Raw genomic sequence first — 12,679 nt, forward strand, 5'->3', positions numbered from 1 at the left:
GAATGAAATAAAACTGCTAACATAATCCATCTATTTCATTTCAACGATATAAAATCAAAATAAACTTTGAAAAATCAAGAAATTGTAACTGTGACATGGTAAAGCACAACAAAACACTATTGAAATATTCAAACTCTTGCATTTCAATGAAAGAAATCCACAATGACCTTTGAAAAATCAAGAAAATGTAACTGTGACAAGGTAAACCACAACAAAACACTACTGAAATATTCCAACTCTTTCATTTCATTGAAAGAAATCCACAATGAATTTTGAAAAATTAAGAGAATGTAACTGTGACAAGGTAAACCACGACAAAACACTACTGAAATATTCCAACTCTTGCATTTCAACGAAAGAAATTCAAAATGAAATTTGAAAAATTAAGAGAATGTAACTGTGACAATGTAAAACCACAACAAAACACTACGGAAATATTCCAACTCTTGCATTTCAACGAAAGAAATTCAAAATTAACTTTGAAAAATCAAGAGAATGTAACTGTAACAAGGTAAACCCCGACAAAACACTACTGAAATATTCCAACTCTTGAATTTCAACGAAAGAAATCGAAAATGAACTTTGAAAAATCAAAAGAATGTAACTGTGAAATGGTAAACCACGAGAAACCACTACTGAAATAATCCAACTCTTGCATTTCAATGAAAGAAATTCAAAATGAACTTTGAAAAATCGAGAGAATGTAACTGTGACAAGGTACACCACGACAAACCACTACTGAAATATTCCAACTCTTGCATTTCAACGAAAAAAATTCAATATGAACTTTGAAAAATCAAGAGAATGTAACTGTGACAAAGTAAACCACGACATAACACTACTGAAATATTCCAACTCTTGCATTTCAACGAAAGAAATTCAAAAGGAACTTTGAAAAATCAAGAGAATGTAACTGTGACCAGGTGAACCACGACAAACCACTACTGAAATGTTCCAACTCTTGCATTTCAATGAAAGAAATTCAAAATGAACTTTGAAAAATCAAGAGAATGTAACTGCGACAAGGTAAACCATGACAAACCACTACTGAAATATTCCAACTGTCTTAGTCGATTACGTCATACTATGCCCATATATGGACCCCCGTCATGACCTCCAGATAGGGTTCTACCGATCATGTAATCAATTTCTCAGAAATCCATTTGTCCTAGTCGATTACGTCATTCTATACCCATATAAGAACTCCCGTCACGACCTGCTGATAGGGTTCTACCGATTATGTAATCAATTTCTCAAAAATCCATTTGCTCTAGTCGATTACGTCATTCTATGCCCATATATGGACCCCCGTCACGACCTCCAGATAGGGCTCTACCGATTATGTAATCAATTTCTCAGAAATCTATTTGTCCTAGTCGATTACGTCATTCTATGCCCATATATGGACCCCCGTCACGACCTCCTGATAGGGTTCTAACGATTATGTAATCAATTTCTCAGAAATCCATTTGTCCTAGTCGATTACGTCATTCTATGCCCATATATGGACTCCCGTCACGACCTCCTGATAGAGTTCTACCGATTATGTAATCAATTTCTCAGAAATCCATTTGTCCTAGTCGATTACGTCATTCTATGCCCATATATGGACTCCCGTTACGACCTTCTGATAGGGTTCTACCGATTATGTAATCAATTTCTCGGAAATTCTCTTCCCTTCGATTACGGAATCAATTTCTCGGAAATCCTCTCCCCTCGAGGGATTCTATGCCCATATATGGAGTCCCGTCACGAGCTCATAAGGTTAAGTTAGGTTACACAATCAATTTCTCGGTAATCCTCTCCCCTCGAGGGATTCTATGCCCATATATGGTGTCCCGTCACGAGCTCATGAGGTTGGGTTAGGTTACGCAATCAATTTCTTGGAAATTCACGTGTGCTAGATCAAAACATTCTCCCTACCGTCAATGCGCATGTGCAAACTTCACTCCAGAGACAATACACTTGAAAACAACAAATAAATCGACCTTGAAAAAAGGGGTCATTGATCTTGTACTCGCCGTATTTCCAAGTTCCCTGATCGGTCTAGAAAGAGGGTGTGGTTTTGTACTCGTGGAGTTTCACCCTCAAATCCTTTTCTAAATCATCTTCTAAAATGCCTCAAACTGTTTCACCCAAATAATCCCTAAACGTAATTTCTGCGTGTTCCGTTTGTTTTGGCATCCCTGCGCTGTCACATTTGAAATTCCTAGGAAACCCTTTCCCGCGTTAATCTCTTCATCTCATAGATCAAAACATTCTCCCCACCATCAATGCGCATGTGAAAACTTCGCCCGGAGACAATTCTCCTGGACGAACACCAACAAATCAATCGACCTTGACAACATCCATCAGACATTAATAAACTTCGCCCAGAGACAATTCTCCTGGACGAACACCAACAAATCAATCGACCATGACCTCATCCATCAGACATTAATAAACTTCGCCCGGAGACAATTCTCTTGAACGAACACCAACAAATCAATCAACCTTGACATCATCCATCAGAAATTATTAAACTTCGCCCGGAGACGATTCTCCTGGACGAACACCAACAAATCAATCTACCTTGACATCATCCATCAGACATTAATAAACTTCGCCCGGAGACAATTCTCCTGGACGAACACCAACAAATCAATTTCTTGGAAATCCATTTCCCCTAGGGAGTCTATGCCCATATATGGTGTGGGGTCACGAACTCATGAGGTTAGGTTAGGTTACACAATCAATTTCTCAGAAATCCATTTCCCCTAGGGAGTCTATGCCCATATATAGAGCCCCGTCGGCATTAAACTAAATTATAGATGTCAGCACGCAGTGTAATCAGGGCTGGTACCCCTTTTCCTACTTACAACCCAAAAATTTCAGCGGCAACATGCTTGCTTTTTGGCGTAATGTATATTTTGGCCCACATCTGCTGTTCCATACCAAATCAGCCTTTTAAAGCTATTATAAAAAAAAATCGAATTTTAGTTTATAAATTAATTTTAATAAAATAAGGTCCGAAATGAATAAATATAGTAACAAAAATATCATCTTAAAAATGACTAAAAAATGCTAAATCGGTCTTTGCATTCACTGGCATGAATGGTTTCATGATCACCGGTATGTTATTCATTCTTGATATCTCTAAAATCCTAGATGTCAGCTCTCAAGCTTTCTTCGCTTTCGATGACCTCATAATCCTCATGATAATCCACCTTTTTTGACATTGGTGGTGATCTCAGCAACCTGGGCTTATCAATTTCAATATGGCAGACGCAAGCAGTTGGAAACCGGAAAGCAGCCATCCGAGGGCAGGAATCTGGCTCGTCCTAAATACAAACAAAATTTCAATTTTCAATCTAATTAGTATCGAGCTATTGAAAAACCAAATTTCAGCAGGAAGTTATGACATATTATGTATCATCCTAGAATAAATTACCTAAAACTAGGCCTTACCTAATTATTACCAAAATTATATCGCCTACATTTATTAGTAAAGTATTACCAACTAGAAATTGCCTAAATTAATAAAAATATTACTATAATATTATCTAAAATTGTATATTACCTGAAATATAGACTACTACTTTTATTTGACTAATTTCTTTTTCGCATTTGATTTTAATTCATAGAAATGTGTTTATTTTCCCTTTCGAGTTTGGGTAATTTTTACACTTTTTGTTTTATTGCATTATTATTATTATTGTTACTCATATAAATACATTTTTGGCTTTGTCTGCTTTCGAAAGCCATTTTGATAATAAAAGTTTATTATATATTATTAAATTAAATTCAGATATTAGCAGGCATTGACGCTGCTTTTGATATCTTTGGTCGGCAAGTAGGGTCTGAGTAGGACCTGTAAACTAAAACAAAGCAGGGACTGGAAGTTACCATGTTTAGATCTATTTGGGGGCTACACCCATTTTGCTGGGGTGCGGTGGCACACAAACACATTGAAACACTGTTCTTGCTATAAGTTTTGGCGATGAAAATTTTAAAGTAAGGTATTTTCCATTTTTTTGAAGCTTTTTTTTTAATATGGCATATTTACTTTCTTTCAATTTATTGTTCTTTTGTATTCACATTTATAAGAAAACGCTACTTCAGCAGAGATTTTTTTGGAGGCCATAATTACCCATTAATTAAGTTCTATCTAAAGTTCCAATACTTTCTAGTGTCCCATTACAAAAAAATTGGTCCGCCCATATTTTAGTATGGGGATTTTTTGTTTCTGTCCTGGGAAAAAAAGAAGCTTTACAGTTCAGATTGACACTTGGACAGCTAGAAGAGATAACTTAAAAAAATAAAGCTAATTTATCATTGAAAATTTAAAGATGTTAAGAAAGGTTAGGCGTCTAATTAGACAGCTTTCGGATTCACTATTTGACAGTTAGGAAAAATAAATTTGACAAAATACCCTGACCTATCACCAAAAAACATACAGATTAAAAAAAGGTCAGTGGCTTAATTAGAAATAACTCATAAATACATAACATAATACAGTTTTTAGCCTTTACACTTTTTGGATGTCAATTCACGAAAACGTTTGGAAGGAGGGGGATCATATTTTTAAATGCAGATACATTTAAAAAAAGGTATTTCTCAAAATGTAGTTGTGGCAATTTTGCTTTTTTCGTTTTTTCATCGAAAATACAAAAAATTTTTTTTTTTTTTACAAATAAGGGCGGGGGGGAGGTATAAATTATCACTATTAATCAATTTTTTAGTTTCAAACATTTAGTTTCAGGCTATAGAAGAAATTTAATAATCCGAATTACATTGAAAATTTATAAAAACGACAAGCAAGGTTGTCAGATTTTTTGGATAATATTATCCAAATAGTAAATGTGAAATCTCAAAGGTAAATTAGGGCAAACACCTTTTTTTTTGAAGACTCAGCTAATGAGCTAATTTTATAGCTTTTATTTTGCTAAAGTGACCAGATTTCTTATAAATATAATTAACCAAATTAAATTTTTACCAGCTCAATTGGTGGAGACTAGCCCAGTCTGGCAATACTGACTGCAAGAGGACAGCATATTGTCCCTCTCATGCCAAAGGTCGTATTTGACATTTTCATACTTCTAAGGTATTTGCCAAAACCCATTTTCTAAGCAGTTCTCAAGATGAGGTTCAGCAGGATAATATAGATCAGGAGGACTGAAGTAAAATTGAGCTTACATTGCCCTACAGACTCTCCCTTTGAGAGACGCCCAGCAAACAGTTTTTAGCAGTTATTTCAGAAGTTTAAAAATGGCTGATACTTCCTTTAGGCATAGTAGCTGTGATACATAATTCCCAACGATTTCCAAAGGTTTACTAAGAAGATGCAAGCATTGATGACAATTTTATTGCTCAATATATAAACACTATTTAAGTTACTAAAGCATTAGTAAAAAGTAAAGAATTTATTAGTAAAGAATTAGTAATGAGTAAATTAGCAATTAGTAATTAGTATTTATTAGTAAAGAATTAGTAAAAAGTAGCACAATGGGAAACGTCAATAAAAATTTTTAAATGTCAGAGAATTTCCAAACCCTGAAGTGCTTTCATCCTTTCAATCACAAGAACAACCAAAAATTCTTTATCCGTCATTTCCGTTTAAGTAACTGTTTTGACAACCTTCCAAGAACTTCCAAAAGATTTAGTTAGTTCTTAATCTTATTCAAGGGTAATCTGGGACCTCAGGCCTTTTCTTTCCCTTTCCTGCCAGCTATTTAGGAAAGCTATTCTAAGACTACAGTCGCTTTCCATTATGACATTTTATCTAAATTATGTTGTTGTAAGATAATATTTTAGCTATAGTGGATATAGTTTAAGGTTAAATCAGACAAGGTAGATAAATTTATTGTAATATTGCACATTCATCAGTTCACTAAAAGAAGAAAAAAGATTGAATAGCTGGAATTCGTTGGCTCAAGCATTACCTTGTGCAAAGATTATATTGCAAAATTTCAATGGTCACCTCTAAAAAATGGCAGCACAAAAGGAAAATTCAATTCTAAGTAAGTAAGAATGCATAACCAACAAATTATACAAATTACAGGAATATATTTTTGTGCTCCATTGGTAGCCTGAGAAACTGTCCTAACCTTTCAACGCTTGCTGAACACTTATCACTTATTATATGTACCATCCATTTCTCATCAAACTTACTCTCTCTACACTGTCTTTCGACACCCACTTAGTCTTTTTAAAGGAAGAACTTTAATAAGAAACAAAAATAGTTAATTTTTGTTAAACTTAAAAGTCAGAGAGATTTTGGAGACCCAAATTTATTTTCGGGTAAAAAAAAAATCAGGAATAATAGAAGCACTGCATTAAATGAAATAAAGGACACTAAACAGAGAGCTTAATTACAAAGGGAACACAAACTTGGCTGTAGTTACTGGCCCCTGCTTATGGCACTACCTAGCCGCCAAAATATCTGAAAGTTGGCGCGGTGCTGGGTTCTAAAACTTTGCTACACTCTTATGAATGCGAGGAATAATAAAAAAAATACCAGCCAAGTTTTTTTTTGTAAATGGGGACAAATTCAAAAAATTTTTTCCTGAGAAGCTAGCATTTGAAGAAAATAAATTTTTTTCTTACAGAAAAGCGTCATTAGTTATTGATATGCAAAAAATTTTTTATAGTTTTTTATATTTTGGTCTTCTAAGGGATGAAGATCGATATAAATTAAAAGTAAGAAAGAGAGAAAAAAGAAACACTTAGTGCTTTTATTTAAGATTTTTAAAATAATTTTAGAATTTTGCTGGGTTGCGCTAGATGGCGTTTTTCATTGCAAAGTGACGTCACATTCCCTCTCCTTTTAGCTTTTTAAATCTAAGAACAAATGCTATGCATATCTCTAGAAAACAGGAGTATCACTTATTTGATATAATTCTACAAAAAAGTTACCTGGTCCATAGCTATTAGAAGGTGCCAGCTATACTTTTGGGTACATCTAGAATTTTTACCACAATCCGACATCGCTTTGCAGGCTCCTGAAAAATAGAAAACATATTAATTTTGATTTTATTTTTATTATTATATTATTTTATATATTCTATTGTTTCAAAGTCAAATTCTGGGTGGTAACATTTAAAGTAAAGTTGTAGTAAAACTAGATTTAACTTGGAGGTTCTTTATGGTTTACACTGGATATTTTTTTAGGGTGTGTGAAGGGGGGGGGTGTAAAATAACGTAACTGGGGTACAGTGTTTGACCCCCTCCCCCCACGAAAATTTTGCCTGACTCGTGAAACGTCAAAACGTGATGCGTTCTTTGGAGATTTTTTTACCCCCCCCCCCCTGGACACGCCCTTGTTTGAATTACTTGGAATTCTTACTACCCACAGCCAGCTTTCTTGGGACAAAAATTTAGGTTAAAAAGAATATTCGGGAATACAGAAACTGCTTAAACTAATAACCTTAATTAAGTTATTTCTTAATTAGAGAGGATGTCTATTCGAAAATAAGCAAAGCTTTTCTTAAGTGGGTAGGACATTAAATGGGGTTTAATCAAGTTACCATATAGGAAAAACAGAAGTTTTCTTTAGAGACACCTTTTAAAACTAAAAAAAAACAAAAAAACAAGAATTAAGAAACATTATTTTAGACTGATGACTTTCAAACAGAATAGTAAAAATTAAGCCAAAAAAAAGCCAAACGAACTAATTAAAAAGCCAATTAATTAAAATCCAATCGAAATTTAAAAAAAAATTAAAATCCAATCGAACTAATGACTTAAATTTGCAAATTAATGAGGTAAGGAATAATCAAAACTTAAAATCAATTAAAGTCAATCAAGTGCTTTGTTGCTCAGGCCTAAGAAAAAAAATAAAATAAAAGTGGACTCTCCTGGTAGAATCAATTGCCAATTTAACATAGGTCGAGACAAAAGCAATATAAATAATACTAAATTTGAAAGTATGTTAAATTAATACAAATGAGGATTCAACAATGATAAAGGTCGTTGAAATCACACTTTTGATGCTAAAGAAAGATAAATGGTAGTTGGTCAAGTTGGTTTGGAGGCAGGTTTGAAAGAAGGGGAGGGGGAACAAAAAATGATGAAACATCAATTTACAAACAAACAAAACGTATCGATGGGATTGATATTAAGCTGGGTTTTATTAAGCTACCATCTACAAAAAGATAGGTTTCCTTTTAAAATTCATTCCCCATCCATGCTTAGATGATCCTCTCCACACTGAAATATTCCCCATATGCACGGTATTACTCCCTGGAAAATTTCCATCAAAAGTAAAATTGAGCAGCCAAAAGGAAAGAAAGACTAATGAAAAGAATAAAGAAAAGAAGGGGTTTCGGAATATTCTGCTCCTATTACGAAATACTGGTAGATTATATGGCGCGGAATATTCAATAGTAGGCTATTTATTGTTATAACTTTATTTTTTAATCCGTTTTTCGTAATTGTTTGGGTTGAGGGTTGAGTTATCACAAGAAGGAAAAACAAAGATTAAACAAAGAAAAATTGGAGAATAGGAGATTAGTGGCAACCGTGGAAGTGAATCGTCTGTGACGAGAAATTTTCCCGAGGTGGGATTTTTCGGGAAGACTTAGCCAGACACCCTTCAAGCATACTTCTCACCCTTGGAAAATAAAACATAATAATCGATAGCTAAGGCCTAGAAAACCTTTCTCCAGAGAGAAAGAGATCTCCCTGCACAGTGGAAAATCTAAATCGGACTACTTCTGGAACAAACTCCAGGCTATATCCCAGCTCATTTGAGGTCCTATAAACTTGCTGTGGGCAGAGACACCAATTTGGGAGATCATACTCACATCCATAGATTTTTTTTACCCCCGTAGGTTTTAAAAAATAGACTTTTTATATTTTCAATGGGAAACTCTGTTTTTTAGTTTTTTTTTCACTGAAAAAATTGAAAAACAACCAAAATACACACCCCCCCTCACCCCCAATATTTTTCTGGGTGTGTGAGGAACACCTCTCATTTTAGGCACGAAAATTGAAAAAAAGCAATGTCAAAACTACCGATTAAGTTAATATATTATGTTCCTTACAGCGTATGCAATAATATCGATTTGAAAATAATTGGAAAATGAAGAAAATTAAGAGAAATTCAACTTAAAAATTGTATTTATTTCTGTCATTTCTTTCTGAAAATAAAATATGATTATTTGAATTGGTTTGATGGAAGTATATAAAGCGTTGTATGTTCATAAAAATCGTTTATGGATGTTTACGGAAAAAATCAGGATTCAACTTTTAATAAAAAGGGTCTCCATATGTGCTTATGCAGTTTTTGGTGGTAGGGGTGGGGTGCCAAATAACAAAAAATTGAAAAAAAAACTAGCAAAAGATAAGTTAAGAAGACCAAGATAAAGGAAGATAAAAGGTAATGAAAGATAAAAGAAGATAAAAGATAAAAGAAGATACGAATATAAAAGATACAGAAATATAAAAGATAATGAAAGATAAAAGAAGATACGAAGATAAAAGATAAAAGACCCAGAAAAAGATAAGCTAAGAAGACCAAGCTAAAGGAAGATAAATGAAGATAAAATATAAGAGAAGATACGAAGATAAAAGATAAAAGACCTAGCAAAAGATAAAAGATAAGACCATATAGCATAAAACAGCTAAATAAGGTGTAGCTTTCTTTTAAAGGTGCAGCTGTGTATAGGAATCAAAAGATTGTTAATATTGGAATTGTTAAAGATGGAAAGCGTTGTTTAATTAAACAAATCAATTTGGTTATTTATTTTCACGGTTCAACGTGGCACTTTGGCACGGTTCAACGGTTCACGGTTCAACGGGGCATGGTTCAACTTGGCACCATGGCACGGTTCGACGGTTTAACGTAGCACGGTTCCACGTGGCACAGTTCAACGGTTCATGGTTTAACGTGGCACCGTGACACGGTTCAACGGTTCACGGTTAAACATGGCACCGTGGTACGGTTCAACGGTTCACGGTTCAACGTGGCACCACTGACAGAATTGTGATACTGTCATAAAAACTTTTTAATTTTGAAACTACCAAATGATGAGTCTTAGGAAATCGAGGCTTCCAGATATGATATCTAAGATGTTTCCAGGGAACAAAAAGTGTTTTGATTTTGATGTCTTTGTTACTTTAGACATATAACAATCGCCACTAAATCTGATAACTCAATTTGTTGACACATTTCAACAGTACTCGCTTTTTACACCTACACATATTTAACTGAAATCTCGACATTCTCTTCCTTTTCCCAATCTAACTGATTCAATAGCTTTTACATCATGAATTGGTCTCCACCTTCCTAAAAAATCAAATTCTCAGCCTACTTCCATCGCGTTTCCGATTGTGTTGATAAAGGAAGTCCCCCGTCGCTAATAGTGTAAGTCAAGTGTTTTCCAAGAGCAGTCTCTAGCAAATACGATTTTCTAATGTCAAGGAATAGAAGTCTATCACTGGGGATTGAACATTCTTATGATCATCTTTGCTGACCGAACAAAAATAAGTGTGCGTGGTTAATTGTTTCTCTATGTAGTTGGTCCCAAGCCTCCCCCCGTTTATTTATACATCTTCATTCTTTCTTATTATCAACGGAGTTTATAGACCTCTTACTGCTTGGAGAAAATTTTGGAAGGTGGAGGAAAATAAATAGAAGTTATATTTGTAAAAAGTATGCTTTATCGGTTATCGTTTTATTATAAATGATTTATTTATTGTTAATATTATTGTAACCATACATCAATCACTTAAAAAAAAATTCCATCAATAACGATGTATCGGCACTGTGGGTGCGCATATATAGAGTCAATATTATCACTCGACGATAATTTTCATTTCTAAGTTATAACAATGATGTTATAACAATAATAAAGTAATAACAATGACAATTATCATTGTTTTATCGTCCTTTATGAATTATCATTTTAATATAGACTATTAACTAAATATTAAAATACATATAATAACATATTCATTCCTTATAAAATAAATAAAAATAATTGCCATGATCGGCAGCATATTACTACTATTGCTAGTACGAGTCTATTTTCATAAATGGAGAAAATTTTATTGTTTTTAAAATGTTTAAATCATTGTTTTATCGTTTATGAGGAATTATCATTTTATTACAGACTATTTATTTATTATTAAAATAATTATAATAATATATTCATTCCTTACTACTATTGCTAGTACAAGTCTATTTTCATAAATGGAGAAAATTTTAATTTGTAGATACGAAAAAAATAAACAACAATGATTGTTTTTAAAATGTTTATATCATTGTTTTATCGTTTTTAATGAATTATCATTTTGTTATAGACAATTTATTTATTATTAAAATAATTATAATAATATATTCATTCCTTACTACTATTGCTGGTACGAGTAAATTTTCATAAATGGAGAAAATTTAGTTTGTAGATACGAAAAAAATTAAACAACAATGAATATTTTTCCAATGTTTAAATCATTTTTTCATCGTCTTTGATGAATTATCATTTTATTATAGACTATTTATTTATTATTAAAATAATTATAATAATATATTCATCCCTTATAAAATAAATACCAATGATTCCCAAGAATGGCAGCATATTACTACTATTGCTAGTACGAGTCTATTTTCATAAATGGAGAAAATTTTAGTATGTAGATACAAAAAAATTAAACAACCATGATTATTTTTACAACGTTTAAATAAATTTTTTTTATCGTCTTTGACGAATTATCATTTTATTATAGACTATTTATTTATGATTAAGATAATTATCATAATATATTCATTCCTTATAAAATAAATACAAATGATTGCCAAGAATGGCAGCATATTACTACTGTTGCTAGTACGAGTCTATCATAGGCAGTTCGATAGCGCTGCCTAAGTAAAGAACGATGTGGGCACGATGTATTATTTTTTTCTCCATACTCGGGCACTTCGTATCGAAGGAGTTGTCGTAGAAACTTCAAAAAGGCTCATTCGATTGGAAATTGGAGTGGCTAGTGCCCTTTTTAATTGTCAAAAGTAATTGGAAGGCAACTAGCCCCCCCCCCACGCCCATAATTCCCCCAAACACATCCAATCAAAAATTTTGAGATAGCCATTTTGTTCAGCGTAGTTGATTTCCAGATAGAAAGTATGTTTTTGAGGAGGACACTCCCCCAAAACCCTCGGGGCAAGGGTTTTAAGTTATGCCCTGAGAGCATATAAGAACGATGTTGGCACAATGTATCAATTATTATTTTTTTACTTTAGACCAGGACACTTCATATCGAATAAGTTGTCGTAGAAACTTCCAAAAGGCGTCATTCAATTGGAAATTGGAGTGGCTTATTCCCTTTTTAATAGTCAAAAGTGATTGGAAGGCGACTAACAACCCTTCCGCGCCCACCATTTCCCGAAACACATACAGTCAAAATTTTGAGATAGCCATTTTGTTCAGCGTAGTGGATTTCCACATAGAAATTATGTTTTTGAGGAGGACACTTTTGAGGAGGTGTAAGTTATGCCCTGGGGGCATATAAGGTTTTTATAGAAGGCGTTGTCGTAGAAACTTCAAAAAAGGCTCATTCGATTTGAAATTCAAAGGACTAGTGCCCTTTTTTATAGTTGAAAGTGATTGGAGGGCAACTAGCCCCCCCCCCCCCCGCACGCCCATCATTCCCCTAAACACATCCGATCAAAATTTTGAGATAGACATTTTGTTCAGCGTAAATG

The 12,679-nt window shown here is 33.5% G+C and overlaps 2 protein-coding genes across 2 annotated transcripts in view; both read right to left on the minus strand.

The window, feature by feature from the left end:
* Positions 1 to 12,679, minus strand: part of LOC148945037 (tachykinin-like peptides receptor 99D) — a 509,170-nt gene that overhangs the window by 246,865 nt on the left and 249,626 nt on the right. The gene's annotated exons all lie outside the window — the stretch shown is intronic.
* LOC148945038 (uncharacterized) overlaps positions 2,980 to 12,679 on the minus strand; it is a 73,047-nt gene continuing 63,347 nt past the window's right edge. Inside the window, exons 6-7 of the mRNA XM_089098619.1 lie at positions 6,895 to 6,980; positions 2,980 to 3,320 (exon numbers count right to left, since the gene is read on the minus strand). Coding sequence (XP_088954745.1) covers positions 3,144 to 3,320; positions 6,895 to 6,980 — 263 coding nt within the window. The 3' untranslated portion in view covers positions 2,980 to 3,143. The remainder of the gene's footprint in view (positions 3,321 to 6,894; positions 6,981 to 12,679) is intronic.

The sequence above is a fragment of the Artemia sp. Qi Xiang Cuo genome, chromosome 13 (genome assembly GCF_049724085.1).
Source record: "Artemia sp. Qi Xiang Cuo chromosome 13, ASM4972408v1, whole genome shotgun sequence".
In the NCBI taxonomy this organism is placed as follows: Eukaryota; Metazoa; Arthropoda; class Branchiopoda; order Anostraca; family Artemiidae; genus Artemia; species Artemia sp. Qi Xiang Cuo.